General features: G+C 44.6%; 1 protein-coding gene and 1 long non-coding RNA gene across 2 annotated transcripts; one reads left to right on the forward strand and one right to left on the reverse strand.

Moving 5' to 3' along the window:
- Nucleotides 1-351: 351 nt before the first annotated feature.
- LOC140338220 (uncharacterized) lies at nucleotides 352-5,908 on the reverse strand. The gene is made up of 3 exons (XR_011922212.1): nucleotides 5,811-5,908; nucleotides 1,977-2,245; nucleotides 352-1,884 (listed from the first exon to the last, which is right to left on the reverse strand). It is a non-coding gene; the product is annotated as an uncharacterized lncRNA (long non-coding RNA).
- TMEM41B (transmembrane protein 41B) lies at nucleotides 5,151-15,373 on the forward strand. The gene is made up of 7 exons (XM_072422332.1): nucleotides 5,151-5,337; nucleotides 7,581-7,698; nucleotides 8,480-8,608; nucleotides 10,003-10,096; nucleotides 10,575-10,679; nucleotides 12,326-12,464; nucleotides 13,543-15,373. Exons 1-7 carry the CDS (start codon nucleotides 5,178-5,180, stop codon nucleotides 13,710-13,712), a joined length of 915 nt encoding a protein of 304 aa, XP_072278433.1. The 5' UTR covers nucleotides 5,151-5,177; the 3' UTR covers nucleotides 13,713-15,373.
- Nucleotides 15,374-17,829: the final 2,456 nt, after the last annotated feature.

Raw genomic sequence — 17,829 nt, forward strand, 5'->3', positions numbered from 1 at the left:
TATAGCCCCGCCCATTCCTAAACGACACTTCTAACTCCGCCCAAAGTAGACATATGTTTTGCTGGCCCCGCCTCTGGACTCTGCCCATCAATAGCTGCCCTTCCGCGCCACTTGTGCCGCGTTCCGCCCACAGACGCATAGACCCTCTTACGTCACTATGTCCCGCCCCTGTACATAGGAGGCGGTCTCTAGTGTGGGCTCCAGGCATGGCGGGAGATGTAGTCCGCAGGGCCTCTGCCCTCGTGTCACCCGCTCATCATTTCCGGTTCATTCATCTCGCTGTAGTCATGGGGTGGCCATGCGTGACACAGCACTGTGCATGTGAATCATCGCTGGAATGTAGTCAGAGTATTACAATGATAATATTTTATTATCTCAGTGAGTTACAACAGTCACTTCTTCATGAGATAGGAATATCATGGTTGACAATACCAGGAAGTATTTAAACATGCATTTTTATGGCAGGATTACCAGGGATTATTTTAATATAAATTGAAAATAAAATCATTGGACTTGTAGAAATTCAGAGTGACCCCAAGTATTCCGTATAGTCCAGCCCAATGTGTACCAATGGGGGCCACATCCAGCAGAGTGCAGAGCCCACCCATAGACAGTGAAGGGGGTGAGGCTCGGTGCTTGTGATTGTCTCCCAATTTATATGATTCCATTGCCATATACATGTAAGGAATTCCTGCAGACTTGTTACTGACAGGTCCTCTTCACCCCGGCCTCACCTCTGTAAATCTCATTGGCTGTCAGTGGTACCTATGGCCACAGAGCTTTCCCATTGGTTGGACTGAAGCTGATTTGACATTTCTGTAACAATTTCCATCCCTCTATATTGTACTGGAAGATTCATCTGAGATTGGTTGTATATAACACAATGGCAGACATAGCCAACAATGGGACTGGCTTGGAGCCCAATGTGAGGGCCCCAGTGGGCTGAGGAAAGTCCGGGGCCCTTGTACAGCAGCACCTTTTTCACTTTCCCATGTCGGCCCTACACACACAACTGTTCCAGACTTGTGGGGTCATCATCAGTGCATGGAGGTTGTGGGGTCTGTGGAGGAGGAATGAGAGGACTCTGCATTGATATTAGGCTGGGCACTGCCAGGGGAACCAGGAAATGCCAATGGGGGGCTGGGGTGTTTGTGCAGCTTTGGAGGCATCACTGAAAATTCACAAATGCTTCAACCCACAAGAGGGAGATCTGAGCACTGTTTGTGTTGAGTTCTCTTTAAATTACAACCAGACCCCCCATCCAGCATGCAGAATTGGTGGCCAAGAGGGGGAGGGCAACAAGCCCTTTATGGGGACCTGGGGTTGAGGGACAGGAGGGTCGCTTCCCCACATGTGTAGGTTTGTTGAGGGGATCTGCTTTTATAAAGTGGGGGGAGGAGGCAAATATCAGATATACTTACCAGATATCTGCCCCCCCCCAATCATATAAAGATCTGCCATCACTTACCCCATAGATAGGAGTTGATTATAGGGAGGCCATATAAATCATTCTTTTACCGCATAACTAATGCTGGACTTTCCAATCAGAGAGCCCAGAATACTCTGCAGTAACAGGGTGTCACAGAACTTTGGTTCCGGATTTTAGAAGGATAGAGAAAATTTAGAACTCCTGTTGGGCTTTTACTACTCTGGGGCTCCAGAACAGAAATCTCCCGTCACTTCCTCCCCTGCTGACAATGGTTTTAGAAGATAGGAAGTGAGAAGAGCACAAAACCATGCTGACAGAAGGACAGAGCAGAATGACAGAGAGATGAGTTCATTATGTGTGCTGCTTCTCCTCTCACTGCCAATCACAGGCTGGGGATGGATCCAGGACAAGCTGGGCTCAGAGGCTGTGAGTTGATGCTGGCCTTTAGAGGACATCTGGTGGCAGAAATAAAGTATTGCAGGGAATATCATAATGCAATCAATTAAATCAAAATCATAAAGAATTTATGATAAATATTGCAACAAACCTTTGAGGTTCAGCTTCCTGTTAATGCAGGAGGTGTGTGGGTGTAATCTGACAATCTCTATTCCCCTTTTTCTTTTCCTGAATGTCAGAGACGCGCTGATATTTCCTGTTCAGTTTCATTGAGGATCAGTCACACAGAGAGATCTGTAAATCTGTCACACCATCAGCTGAAAATATCCAATGATGATTCACCCATCAATCCATACCTCCTCCTTCTATGGTATGCTGCTTCCCGCTCCTCCTAGATTGTAAGCTCTTCGGGGCAGGGTCCTGTAGTGTAGTGTACAGCACTGCATAATATGTTAGCGCTATATAAATACTGTATAACATAACATTATATATTACCGATCACTGATCAATATCAGCTGTATTGATTAATATTCTCTGATCAAAACTGAAAAATCTCTGCCAACCCCCGAGCTTAACTCCGCCCACCACTACAATAAATTATTGTCTCTTTTATGGCAATTCATCGCCTTTAAAACTGAATATTAATCTGCTAATGTTTTATTTTTCTTGCACCCCCTTCCATCTACATGGTAATGAATGAATAAATAACATCTTTCAAATAAATTATTTTAGATTTAGTGATGTCATCACCAGGTCTCTGTGCTTCTCTATACAATGCAGTCTTCTGATGTGATCTGTGTTGGTGGAAGGTTTGCAGCCGTTACATCTGAATCCAGCAATCACCAAGCCAGGCTCCCCATCTGCTCACATTCAGTGCCATTCCTCCCATATTCCCCCTCCCCGACCCTGCAATATGCTGCCCCCTGCTGGCTGGGCCTTTCTGCCTCAATGGTGACTGTGAAATCGGAGACATGCGACCTGCTGAGAACAAATCACTACACGGCTCGCCCACGCAGCTTTATAAAGAAATTCTATTTCTGGCTAATAGAAGGAGGGGGGTGGATGTGTGATGAATGAATGAATAAATGAACACCAACCACCCAGCACGGTGGCTCAGTGGTTAGCACTCTGGCCCTTGCAGTGCTGGGTCCCAGGTTGGAATCTCAGCCAGGACTCTATCTGCATGGAGTTTGCAGGTTCTCCCCAACTTTGTATGGGTTTCCTCCGATTCCTCCCACATCCCAAAAATTATGCCGTTAGGTTAATTGGCTTCACCTCAAATTGACCTTAGACTGTATTAATGACATTGTGAGCTCTTTAGAGGGACAGCTAGTCACATGACTATGGACTTTGTACAGCGCTGGGTAATATGTTGGTGCTATATAAACACTGGATAATAATCCTGTGCATGGGATAAAGTGGACCTGTCACACAGACAACCTATGAACTTGGAAGATTGGTAACATCTGCAGAATTAGTGTAAGTAAAGGAAATTTCTGATAGCTTTGGCTCGGATCTTCTGTCTTCTTCACCCCCTTTGCTTGTCCCAGTGAAAGTTGTCACTAAGAAGGGGGGAATCCAAGATTCTGAGTTATCCTTAGAGTAATAAGTGAAGGAGGCTCCTCCACCAATGGGGACATCTATAACAGTGACGAAAATTTAGATGATTTCCCTCTCATTTCCTGTTACATCTTTACGACAGGAAGTACAGAGGAATCTACCGGTGGGGTGAATTCAGCAGAAATACCCTGAGAGGGGCTTTAACCCTTCATTGGCCCTAAACACTGAAACAAATGTTCAGCCAGACATCTGGTATTGTATCTCTATGTATACATTGTATCACATTGTGTATTAAAATGAGGGATTTCATTGTGACGTAACTGAACCAATCACAAACAGTGGTATAGGTCACATGATGGTGGTATGTTCCCTATGCCCCTTCTTTCACTTCCCTGTAAAACTTGTAATGTAGGTGCTGGAGGAAGAACGAAGGTCCCTAGAGGGCGCTAGAGGTTCCTGGAGCAATAAGCAGTTTATACCTCTCAGGTCAGTATAAGTGACCCCAATGATCGGCTATCTGTAAGGGTGACATTCTTCCCACTGGCCAGCAATGTAAGAGGAATTCTTCCCACTGACCACCACACTAATATACTGTGAACTGTGGATATAGGAATTATAGGAGGGGCCCTGAGGACCTGAAAGATATTTCCAGGGCCCCCATGGTATAAAGGGCTTAGAAAGGCTGCTGTGGAGAGTTGGCTGAGTGAAGGCTCTGAGCCTGCTGACATCACATCCAAGATGGCGGCCCCCAGCTCCCCCCAGTCTCAGGGCCCTGGATGTTTCCACAATGGAGGTAAATAACAGCAGAGAATCTGTTGAAAAAGACGGGAACCAAAATGTATTTGTGACATTTAGTTTTTAACACCTCTGTGGGTTGGACCCGATGGGCCTTCATCTTTTTTCACCTTAAAGAACCAATTAAAAGTACAACATTTATTTTAGTTCAAACTAAATCACTGTTTACATACAAGGCATGTTCTATAGGTTTGTGTGGGGGTAAACCCTTCATTTTTATTTCAAGGGCCCATTCACGGGGAAAGTGCTGGGAGCCAACCTCAGGGTACCCTGCCCACAGCAATGAGAAGCTCCACCCATAATACAGAGAAGCCCCACGCAAAGAACAGGGAAGCCCCACCCATCACAGGAATCACTGCCCACAGCTAAGAGAAGCTCCACCCACAGAACAGAGAAGCTCCACCCACAATACACAGAAGAGCCCCACCCACAGAACAGAGAAACACCACCCACAGAATAGAGGAGCCCCCATCTACCACAGGGAAACCTCTCCCCTTCTAGCACATCACAGAGACTCCACCCACAGGACAGCGAAACCACCACTGCAGAGAGCCTCCTGACCACTACAGAGAGGCTCTGGCCTACTGAACAGAGAAGCTCCACCCACAATACACAGAAGGGCCCCACCCACAGAATAGAGGAGCCCTCATCTACCAAAAAGAAACTCCTCCCCCCAGCACATCACAGAAACCCCACACACAGGACATAGAAACCCCCACCCCGACCACAGACAGGCCCAGACCTACAGCACAGAGAAGCCCCTCTCCAACGGGGAGGTCCTGGCTGAAAAGCCCCTCCCACAACCTACAAGAAATCCCCACCCTAGCGGAGAGGAAAGCGCGCCCACACACATTATCAGGCAGCAACAACCCCTCCCACAGCAAAGGGAGCCCCGCCCACACTAGGGGAGCCCTGCCTACTACACAAAGTAGCTCCGAGGCCAGACAGTCTCCCGGCACCGGATATCCGGCTTCGCACTGAGCTGTCATGGTGACAGATGACGCATGCGTGGTGTACCCAGCCGGCTCTGGAGGGTGAAGGTGAGGCGGAAGTTGTGTGCCGGGAGATGAAGATGGCGAGAGCACGGAGTGCGGCAGGAGGGAAGCCGGAGAGCCGGCGGAAAGAAGAAGAAGAGGAGGAGAAGAAGATCATCCGAGGTGAGAAAGGCTGATCGGAGTGTGTTACCATCCCCCCTTCAATACTGTGTGTACCCCGACACTGGTCACATGACCGGGCATTGTACGTCACCCTGACATCTGCCCTCTGTGATGATTACCCTCCCCCCCCCTATACCCGATTGAACTATGGATACCCTCCCTCCAATCTCTTTTATCCCTATCCTCCCCTGTTACATACCCCCCTAATTACTAATACCCCCCCTATTCTGGTGTTACCCCCCCCCCTCGCCCTGCTCAATACCCCTCTATTCTGTTACACCTCTCATCCTTAGATGCCCCCCATGATTCACTTATCCCCCCCCGGCCTGTTACAACCCCCCCTCCCTCTCCGGCCTATTTAGATCCATGTTATGACAACATGTACACTGGTGGCGTGTCATCCTTTCTTCCTGTCAGACGGGTTCTAAAGGTGAATTTCTCCTGATAATGAAGGTGCCGCATAACCCCATTACCTGCCGGTGACTCCTCCTGCCATGGAATCTCAGGTTGTCACCGGGCTCAAAGGTCAGCCGGGGCTGATGGAATCTGACGGTACAAGCAGCCGGATGTCAGGTGGAGGTGACTGCCTAGAGGATTCCAGGAATATTACACAATGACTTGTGGGGTGCCAAGAAATTTCATGTGTGGATCAGTAAAGTTTTACCTGTGACCCTGCTGGGGGAAATCACCTGGATGGTGTCACCAGGAGAGAAAGTAACATGAAATCTACAGCGGTTGCGTTGTCACCAGAACAGGAAGAGAAGGATATGTTCCAGTGGTGACACCTCTGGGTTCCTTCACAAACTGTGATGCATTTCACTAAACACGCATGCATTTACTCTACAAGCGCAATGAACAGAACCAGCTTACCAGAGTTGTGGGTTCACCAATGCATAAATGTGACTAAGTAATAGCAATGGATTTCCAACACTTCAAGGAGATTTACTTCCCTTTCCTGTTGTGTCTGGAGACTTCCTTCCACTTCCTGTTGTGTCTGGAGACTTCCTTCCACTTCCTGTTGTGTCTGGAGATTTCCTTCCACTTCCTGTTCTCCAGACACAACAGGAAGTAGAAGGAAGTCTCCAGACAGAGAAATAGAAAATACTTTCTATCCAGATAGCAAAACAGCAATATATATACCCATTAGGTTATTATAGATGTGTCTGCGCATTTCCTGGTGTAGCAATGCAGTAAATGGCGGTTGTGTCACATCGGCTGTCCTGTGGTGACACATTGCTGGTAATGGGGAAAGTTTTGTCTACAGACAGTAATGGAGATCTTGTATTCTCTCATCAGGCTAGGAAATTGTGGAATATTTCGGGGTGGCCACATTTCCATTAATGTTTCTAGTTTACTTTCTGATATAATATATTTTTTTTTGGGGGGGGGGGTAATGAGGGGGTCAGTGATGGAGGATCTGGGTGCTCTTGTAGATGGCAGACCTATTAATGCCATGCAATGCCAGGCTGCAGCTTTGAGAGGGAGTAATATATTTCTTTGTATTGAGGAGCAAAGTATTGGGAGCCATAATGTCCCGTGTATGTTGCAGTGATCTCATCTGGATGGGGCAGCTTTGTTTAGGGCTCCAACTTAGATCTGAGAAGAGGGCAGAGGAGTGGAGAACCAAACTGATCAGAGGCGTGAAGGAGCTCCGCTATGAGGGAGACAGAAATGGGGGGATATCATCACCTTGTATATTCGTCAACCCAGCCTAATATTGTGAAGGTTCCACTTGTGACTAGTCAGGGCACAGACTCCTCCAGTACCGTGTCTTGTTGTATCTAGCACCAACACATCATCATACTGCCTCTGCCAGCTGCCTGCTTCCCATGATGCACCATGTTGCCCCCACCACCTACCCCTTGTCTCCTTCCCATAATGCATCCTGTTGCCGTCAGGAGTCTTCTGCCTCCAATACATTTTTATATGCACAGAATATACCTGGCCAATATTATTTATAGGAATTAATGCATGCGGGTTTCCTGGGGGTAGGGGGTGAGAAAGGAATTCTTTCTAAACAAATTGGAGGTTTCTGCCTTCCCCGGGATCTACAAATGCTGGTTCAGTGAATAATGTTCCAATTTAGTTGACTTTTTCAGTTTTGATAGTTTGCCACTTTTTAAGCTAATAATGTACCTGTTCTTGGATAACAAGCTGCAGGAATATATTATCTTAGAAATGTGCTGGTATAGGAATGTTTCATGAATCCCGTTGTAACTGTTCAATGTTTTCCTGTGTTTCAGGCAAAGCCCAATCAGAAGGGGGCTCCGCACGCACCTCTCTCCTCATATTGGTATCCATATTTTTATCAGCAGCCTTTGTCATGTTCCTGGTCTACAAACACTTCCCACAGCTTAGCGAGTGAGTATCAGACGTGCTGAGATGTACTCGTGTCCTCAGTAAAATTATGACTATTCTGCCTGCACTGTGTGTTATTTTCCACTGTTTGTGTCCCTACAATGCCAAAAATGGGGATTACATTCCACCACAAACTGTCTACTTCACTACAGTATATGTCAGAGCTATATAAATGTACAATATTAGTGTGTGACTGTGGGGGGGACATTAGAGTGTCAGCTCCTCTGCACAGGGACTGATAGGACTGCCTCAGTGTTCTCTGTACATCACTGCGGTATATGTCAGAGCTATATAAATGTATATTAATAGTGTGTGACTGTGGTGGGACATTAGAGTGTCAGCTCCTCTGTACAGAAACTGATGCAACTGGCTCAGTGTTCTCTGTACAGCACTGCGGTATATGTCAGAGCAATATAAATGTATATTAATAGTGTGTGACTGTGCGAGGACATTGGAGTGTCAGCTCCTCTGTACAGAGACTGATAGGACTGGCTCAGTGTTCTCTGTACAGCACTGCGGTATATGTCAGAGCTATATAAATGTATAATAGTAGTGTGATTGTGGGGTAATATCAGTGCCGTAGTCATGTATGTATTAGGTGGATGTGGGTGCCTCCATTCCCTGCTGTTTTACCTGAATTCCTTTCATTGCTTATTCTTTCTCTGACCGGTGAGCTCACACAGAATTGTTGCACTTTTTCCTGTCAAACTGGCCCAGCATTCAGACAACACAGCGATACTTTAGGATCCCCTATTGCTCTTTATTGATTTTCTTTTCTTTGAAGGGAAGAATGTGAGAAGATAAAGATCCCCCGTGATATGGATGATGCCAAGGCTCTGGGGAAAGTTCTATCCAAGTATAAGGACACGTTCTATGTGGAGGTCCTGGTGGCATATTTTACAACATACGTTTTGTATCCTTTATAGCTGCCACTTGCTGGGCTGCTGCTGCCTAAAAGGGCTGATGAGAGAAATAATTTTAATAAATGTTCTGCTCGCTTCGAGACAAAACTTTATGGGATTGAACAGACCGGAGATTGGATAGAACCTCTGACATGTTCCTAATTATAGACTGCGTTCCCATTTGTAATTCACATACTATTGCTTTATTTGGTGAGGTTGTAATATATAATATTAGGCCAGTGATGGTTAATGATCAGAGTGATCTCAGTATTCAGCACCGTGGGGCATTCATATTCATCTTCTGCTCTTCTGGGTACTGCCCTGATTTTGGCATTTTTTCTGTTCTGTTTAATTTGTGCCTCCTGCCTGGAGCTGCATTGATGCTACAACTCTGCTGGAACCGTATGGCTAAGAGCTGGCTGTGGTCCTCATTTTCAGATCCTGGTCCCCACATAGGTGTAGTATTTAAACAAAGCGTTTCCTGCCCATGTCTGCAGTAATGGCTGAATACAGGGCTACTCAAACAAAACTTCTGCACTTCTGTTGTGTGTTGGTAATATCTGGGCATAGAGGGTCGGAATTACTACACAATAATATGATGGGAAGCCTCTCTGTCCAGTAGGAATGCATAAGAGACTGGAAGGGAAATTGTACTTGTCAGCAAGGAACTATAGTGATTAAAACAAAGGTAAAGCTGAACACTGGACACAAAATATGAAATAAATATAATTCTCTATAGCTACAACACATAAATATACATTCGGCCTGATTTATTAAAGCTTTCCAAAGCTGGAGAAGGCCTTTGCCAACCCAGATATTTCATTGTAAAAGTAACAGTGACATCATTAACATATAGTATGTGCAGTGATTGGGGCTGAGGGACCTGACAGGGCCACCTTTTCCAGGTTACCTGCAAAAAACTTCAAAAGGTGAGTAGACTCTACACAAGACCAATCATCCTTCACAGAGTGCAGCAATGACTGTTAATTGCACGAAGCTGCTGCTCAATAGGTAGACACACAGATTTCAAAATGTATGTTGAAAATGTTTGCTTTTCCTGAAGTGGATTTTTAAATTGAATACTTGGCAATCATTAAAGGGCTTTGGAACTTTTAACGCCAACAAATGTGTATTCCTCTGCTATAATGTAAGCCCTGTATCAGTCGTGTCCTTTGGAGGAGAGAACTTGACCCTACAGGTCTTCATACAGCCTGCATAGTCAGTCGCCATGTAAATGCATGCTGGTCCCATGTGGAAATCCCATTGTTACGACATACAGCCAAATACTGGGAAGCAGAAGTATTGGCACACAGTTATACCCAGAAGTTATTATTAGCACCGTCATTGCATTCTGTGTTCTGTTCATCACTGAATGCAGAATCTTCCTTAACCATTTCATGTCCAGTCTACAAACATTTGCTATTCCAGGGTCCATATTCCTCAGTATCCTGTCTGGATTCCTCTACCCCTTCCCCCTGGCTCTCTTCCTTGTATGTTTGGTGAGTATTTGTGTTGTTGTCAGACCTTTTTCCATTACTGGCTCAGTGCATTTATCAATGTTTGTGGATAACCTGAATGAAGTCAGACATAAACCTTTGACATATTTCATCTTTCCCTTAAAATTGTAGATTATGAGCTCTTCGGGGCAGGGTCTTCTCCTCCTCCTGTGTCACTGTCTATCTGTTTTTTACAACCCCTTTTTAATGTAAAATGTTGGTGTTATTTAAACACTATTTATTATTATTAATAAATAAAGGACAGTGCTTCTGGTTTCTTGTCGGCAGCCCTGAGGTTATTTTGGAGCAAATTAGTTTTTACCATTTGGTAAACATTTTCCTGCTTCCTCTCTACTGATCTCTGCAGTGTTCATTCTCCCAGCCAGCTTTTATAGTGTCAGCTCACCTCCTTGTGTGTATTTACATCACAATACAGAAATACAAATCCATTGATACCATGTGTCATGTTCTTTCCTTCCAGTGTTCAGGTCTTGGAGCGTCATTCTGCTACATGCTGTCTTATCTTGTGGGGAGGCCGGTCGTTTACAAATACCTGACCGAGAAAGCTGTCAAATGGTCAGAGCAGGTAATTCCCCTTGTTTTATTTAATGGTCAGCTTACCAAAGATTAACATTTTCATCATTGGTGGCATCCAGCAGGCAGAAAATGTCTTATATTTTATCTCCTGAGCAGTAGAAGTAACCAGGTCTGTGCCCACCTGCCTGAATGTGCTTCATCCTCTTGCTGCATCCCCTTAAAAAAGTTAAAAATCCAGTAAAAGACCCCCATATAATAGCAGTGGCAGATCTGGGAATTAATTGGAGCCAAAAATCTCATAAGTGGATTGTTGAGTGCTTCAACTCTGGCAATTACAAGTAAATAAAATGTTTTGTTTGTTTTGAACAGTACTTAAGTGCAGACTAAATTTCCTAAACCCTTTACAGTGTCAGAATGGGCTGAATAACATCTGAAATTTACTTTAAAAAAATTACATAGAAACCGGTTTCATTTTAAAATGAAAATATCAGCACAGAACTGTTTTCTCCCATGTTGTTTGGATGGCCCTGGTCACTTTCATTTGGCTCTGGCTAGATTATGTTGCTCCTCTTTGGTGCAAATATTTTAAAAGATACTCCTAATCCCAGGCTTCATATCATTGTTTCTATCCCATAATCCCACCTGCTAAGGTCATTACCATCTGGTAAGCCTGTTACAATAGGAGAGATCAGTGTACAGCTGTAGGTAATACTATTAGAACATACCGGATAAAGTTAAAGGGAAACTACAGTTTAGTTATTTCACAAAGTGCAGTATTCAGTTTTGCAAATTTAAACCTACCTAAAAGTAATATTTGATATATTGATTACGTTTCTACATACTAAAACTTAAAACTGAAAACCCCACACAGTGCCGGTCAGACACATAAGTAACATAAAGATGACCTATACTGTAGAAGCTGTGTCTGGGTTAAAAAAAAACCAGCGGAGGACAAAGGACTGGTCCCTGTTACTGCCCTGCAGCTGATCTATTTTGTTCTGCACTGTGTCTCTGAGTAGAGGCATCATGGTGGAGAAGCAGGGATTTGCTTCCTCCTGTCAGAGCTGCCCCAATGATTATTGGAGTCATGACATAAGGTACAGGAAGCATGGATACACAGTACAGAAGAAGCAGGGAGATCATTGCACTGCAGATGTTCAGGTACAGCTTCCTGAAATAATGAGCAGTACTTGGGGGCAATTCAATGATGCAGTTGGGTCTGATCACCCTCTGATTTAGGGTAACTGATAGCCTAATGGCTCCTGTAAATGGCCGTTTTTGTTAAATACTGCCTTCTTCATTAATATGCAGCGAAGCTCAAATGCATGCCTTTGAATGCAATCTGCAGCAAAAAGCTTACTTTGATTTATTTGTCAAAAGCGAAGTGTTAGGGGAACTTGCCACATACTAATAGTTCTGACGTTTCACCAGCAGATGGGGCTGGTAGTCAGTTGCACCCATCAGAGGGTCCTAGTTGCAGGTCCTACTTGTCCGAGTTATTCTGCCCGTTCCAGTATGAAGTTCTGTGTCGGTCTTTTACTGTGTACTCTGCCAGTTCATTCTAAGCAAGGCGACTGTGTTACCTGATACCCGTATAATCTTTTTGGAGGCTTCACGTTCTGTTATCTGATCTGAATATGTAATCATTGTCTCTACGCTGTCTGATTCTGATTATCCCACATCTTATGTTTCCAGGTGGAACGGCACAGAGATCATTTGATTAATTATATCATATTCCTGAGAATAACACCTTTCCTGCCAAACTGGTTTATCAACATCACTTCTCCTGTTATCAACGTTCCCCTAAAAGTCTTCTTCCTGGGCACCTTCTTGGGTGAGTTGCTGTGCTGGAGTGCCAGCTAGTGGAAGGTTGTCTAAGTGTACTGATGACCTGTGTGGTTTTCATGTTGTTGCACATATGATGCCAACATTTCGATAAACTACATTAGTTGTAGAGCTCAGTGTATTCCCAATACAACCCACAGAATCAGCCGCCTTGTGAGTACTTTAACAAGTGAGATAATGATCCTCCCTGAATTTTTTTTAAAGCTGGGTAGGAGGAATCTGTGGGTGTGTGGCAGCCCCTGTATTGTGACCCAACTCTTCAATAAGCCCCCAAAAGCAGCCGAGTTGCTGAAAAGTGCTGGGTTGTGTGCTCAGCTAAAAGAGGCCGGGGAGACACTGCTACAGCTAAAATAGTTTGTAAATTCAGTAGAATGTTGTCAGTACACAAAACTTCTTGTAGGAGCAGACCACTTTTCTTTTCTCATACAATTGTATCAACTATCCTTTCACCAACTAGCCTTTATATAAAGCGGTCCTGAACATCCCTACAAGATTCTTTGTTGAGACGTTTTTATGACTGATAATTCTAAAAAAATCTGTTTTTTTTTTTTAAAGAATTTGGGTGCTGGAGTAGATTTAGGAGCTATCAGAATTTGTACTTTCTTCCAATAGGGAGATTTCCCTGCCTTCTATGCAGGTGATGGCAGGGGAAAGGGGGTTATGATGCCAGTAAAGGGGCTCTTAGAAGGATTTAGGCAAACATTACAAGTCCTTGATGGATGGTTTTATTCTGAAGAGGAGTTTGAGTTTCTAGGCAGGCTGTATTTCTATTCAGACCACCCTAGTTGTCCTCTATGTGTGATTCTAAAGGCTCTATTATTGAAAGAACTGAAATCCAATAAATAAAAGGGATTGGCAGGGGTCAGTTAGACTGGGGTATGAGAGGGCTTGGATAATGCTGGTCATCTTGCAGCCAGGAAAAGTAAGCAAAGGTTTTTCATACATGAGAGGAGCCTGTATACCTCTGCAGGGCTGAAGGGACTGAACTGACTATGGCTTCCCTTTGATTCCTATATAATTTAAAAATTTAGGTTTTCAGTCAACTCATTACACTTTGTTTATTCCAGGTGTTGCCCCTCCATCATTTGTGGCAATTAAGGCCGGCACCACTCTGTACCAGTTAACCACAGCGGGTGAGGCCGTCTCCTGGAACTCTGTTATCATCCTCATGATCCTGGCTGTCCTCTCCATCCTGCCCGCCATCTTCCAGAAGAAACTGAAGAAGAAGTTTGAATAATCTTCCACCCTCCTTCCAGCCCATCATCTCAGGACTCGCTCTCTGAAGACTGAGAGGAACTTATTTAAATGTACAGACTGCGATTTCCCTGCCTTTCTATTAAATTAAGATGTTTTTATTTAGAACGTTTATCTTTAGGCCCTGATACCTAGCTCAGAATGTGGCTTGGTGGAACGTATCGAGGCCTTACAACACAAACCAATGCCGGTGTCAATGAACTGGTCATTTTTAACTATTCTGCTGCTACCAGACTGGGAAACTCAAGGCTGCTCCAGAAAAAAAGATGCCCCAGTGTGGGGCTGTTTGGAGTGGTGAGCAATGCAGTGGACTCCATATTCTGTACATTTCTTTTTATAGGCTCTGATCACTCACTGAGTATACGGTGCGTAATGAGTATGAGTTGTAGGACATCTGTGTAAGTAGCATGGATTCAAGGACCATGCAGGGTTCTGACCCCATTAATAGACCACCCCCAAGAGGTGATATTTCTCCACAGCAGCTGACCAAGATATCTTCTGTTAAATAAATGCAGGAAAAGCAATATTTTCTTGTGTCTGCTAGAAACGTATTTTTGCCCTTTTGGTATTTTCCTGGTCTGCTGGGGAAGTTGCAGAGATATTCTCAATTCAGAGGCACCTGGGTCTTACCTGACTGACTCTCTGGTGAAGGCTTTAGTTGATAAAGTGGTGACATGAAGTTTGACATGAGGTCTGCCCAGGGTGCTTCTAGAGATATTTCAGACTCTGCTTTTTTGTTTTCTTGCAATAGGAAGATGGTAGGGTTTGTATCATGCAGTTATTTATGTTTTTACGGTATTCAGACAATTTCACTTCCATTAAACTATATTTCCTATACTTTAACCAGGACAATGTGTCCTACAACTTGCTGGCAACAAACAAAGTCTGTAACCTTCTTTAGCAGCCTTGCTTGTTTGAGATCTCGCTCTGTACAGAAATGTTAAGACCGTCATTGTTTTCTTTGCATTTTTACACCCTTAACAAAAAATGCAGCCCCAAAAGATTGTAAGGTTATGTTACTCTTTGCAGTGAATCAACACCTACCCCCCCACCCCTCAAAATGAATAAGCTGAAAAATTGTTCACAATGTGACTGATTTGGACCATGCACTACTGTCCTGCCATCACTAACTCAATCCAGCAACTAAAATCGTTATGTTCTATTGGGGGATATAGCTGGAAAATTAGATTGTACAATAAAACATCTCCAGCACCTTGGCACTGCAAGAATAAATCGCCATTGTATAGAGGCTCCATACACTGCAGTGAAAGGGATTAGTAATATCACACATCATATCACACAGCTCTCTCTGGTCACCAAGAAAACATTTGTAATGTCCAGCGATGGCCGGGTGGGTAAATCTGGAAATAATTCTCATGTATATGAAGCCTGAGAGGCTGTAAAAGCCCCTCCTGCAGATACTGGTACCCAAATTATAAATGTGACAGATGTGGGGTCACTGTGATGGTGCCCCTCCATGTGAAGTATTGGATCCATGCAGTGTTCTAACCAGTAATGGACAGATTCGGTTCTCCCCCCTCCATGTTTGTTGCACATTTGTTTGGAACGAAATAATTAATGTTTAACGAGGTTATGTCTGTATTTAATTGGTAGAACTTTTAAAATAAAAGTATCAAAGTGAAATCTGGCATGTATTGATTTAATTTGGTGGGAAGAAGGGAAGGGTGCAATCTATGGGACATTATAATTTGTGTACGTTCACACGGTGAATTTGAAATCACTCCACTTTGAAACAACTCAATTATCTTCATTTGCTTTAATTGTGACCCCTTTATATGAATATTGTTGCCTCTCCCACACAAATTTAAACCTTACCACCTTTCAGAGTAAGTACTGTGATGGAACATTTTGCATCCAACACTTCTGGGTGTGTCAGGTCCCTGTGTATCCCACTATGTGCTGTGCACCTCTCCACCGGTGCCAATGTAAAGGAAAGCCCTAGCAAAACTGTCAGCCCCTCTATAATGTATCCATCCCAACATACACTGATTGGCCAATCCCGGAATACCTCTATGTTGCCTGAGATTCTGTGTTATCCACTGTGATTTGTCCAGGTATGAACTCCACAAGACTTATGAAGGTATCTGACACCAGATTCTTTAATTCCCACTGCCTCTTACCCATAATGCACCCTTCTACCGCCATTGGCCTGCCCTCTACCCATATTGTAGACTTCTGCCTCCCTCATCCTGCTTTCTACCCATAATGCACCCTACTGCCCTCTCTTCCATAGGTAAATAGTGCACTTGGCCATCTGTATGGTCTAAAAAATATAATTGGGATTTTTAGGACCAGGCTACCTTCTTCCATTGCCTCTTGGTCCAGTTCTGTTGCTCACATACCCATTGTAGAACTTTTCAGAAGTGGGCAGGGGTCAGCATATGCACTCTGCAGCTTTGTGGCCCCATACACAGCAAGCCGCAATGCACTGTGTGCGGTGACACCTTTCTAATAAATCCAGGACTGTTTCAGCAACTTGTGCTATAGGAGCCTATTGGTGACATCAGACCAGATGGTCCGCCCCCCTCCCCCATGCAAGTCATTGGCCAAGTCATCAGTGCACTGGTTGTCCTTGGACCACTTTTAGAAGGTACTTACCTCCGCATACTTAGAAATGTTTTGCCCCATTGGTCTGGACAATACAATCTGGCTGCTGACAAGTCATTCAGTCCCCCCCCCCCAGGTGTGTGTACCCAATCCAGGAAATCTATGGCTGCCACCGTGATCAATGTATAAAAAGGGGCACATGGGCAGAGTAATAGAAGTGTGACAGGGAATAAGGCAGCAGATGGGACCACAGTGTCACATGAAGAAGATCCTTCAGCTAGTGGTGGGCAGCAGGGAAGGTAAGTCCTAACTATGCTCTTTTACAGGGGCTTTTTTAATAGACAGGGCCACTTTGTCTGGGTACAACAATCCTCGGTTCTCCAATAACTTAATGATTCCGAAAAGCTTTTTCTGTGTAACTTGCTGTTTTAGCTTCACCTTTTTACTGGGACCAGAAGACTGGGTGGGGCTAATCCCCCATCCAATGACACAGCTCCTAGGGTCCTCAGGGGTGGTCTCGGGACAGCAGAGTGGCAATTAACAAAAGTGAAAAGTCAGAAGGTTGGGGGGGGTTCGGGGTTCTCAATGTTAGAAATAGTTAAAGAGTAAGTATCAGATTGTTGCCAAGCCTTGTATAGTATAATACAATGAGAGATGGAGGAGTCACTCCTTATTGTATTTGGCAAATAACAAAGCTCACCAACATCATAACGGATGGGGCTAACAGTGATGGTGATAATGATGTTGGATCTAGTAATGGGATGATAGGGAAATGATAGGGTGGGGGCTCCAGTGATAGGGTGAGAATGATGGGTGGTCTCCAGGGATGGTGTGATGATTCCGGGGGTCTCTAATGGTGGGGTGATGATTGTGGGGGTCTCTATTGGTGCCGTGTTGATTGTGGGGTCTTTATTGGTAGGGAGATGATTGTGGGGGTCTCTAATGGTGGGGTGATGATTGTGGGGGTCTCTAATGATGGGGTGATGATTGTGGGGTCTCTATTGGTGGGGTGATGATGGTGGGGATCTCTATTGGTGGGGTGATGATGGTGGGGATTTCTATTGGTGGGGTAATAGTGATGATGGGGGTCTCTATTGGTGACGTGATTATTGTGGAGGTCTATAGTGATAGGATGAAACCAGTGGGGGTCTCCAGTAAGGGGTTATTAGTATATGGTGGTAGTAGGGGGATGGAGAAGATTTTTATTGGATTGACGATGTAGTGATAGGTGTTGATCATGATGGGCTAATGGGGGATGGGGGAGGGGGGTCTCCAGTGATGGAGTGATGATAGTTGGACTGCCCACCAATAAGTTAATGGGGGTTAGGAGGGTGTCCAGTGATGGGGTGATGATGGGGTAATTGGGGGGGTCTCAAGTGATGGAGTGATAATAGGACACACCACTGACTGGCTAATGGGAGTTGGGGGGGCATCCAGTGCTGGGATGATGAAGATGATAATGTGGGGTGGTCTCTAGTGATGGGGTGGTTGGGGGGGCTCGAATGATGGAGGTATAATAGAAGAGACACACC

This window comes from Pyxicephalus adspersus, chromosome 9 (assembly GCF_032062135.1).
Source record: "Pyxicephalus adspersus chromosome 9, UCB_Pads_2.0, whole genome shotgun sequence".
Lineage (NCBI taxonomy): Eukaryota > Metazoa > Chordata > Amphibia > Anura > Pyxicephalidae > Pyxicephalus > Pyxicephalus adspersus.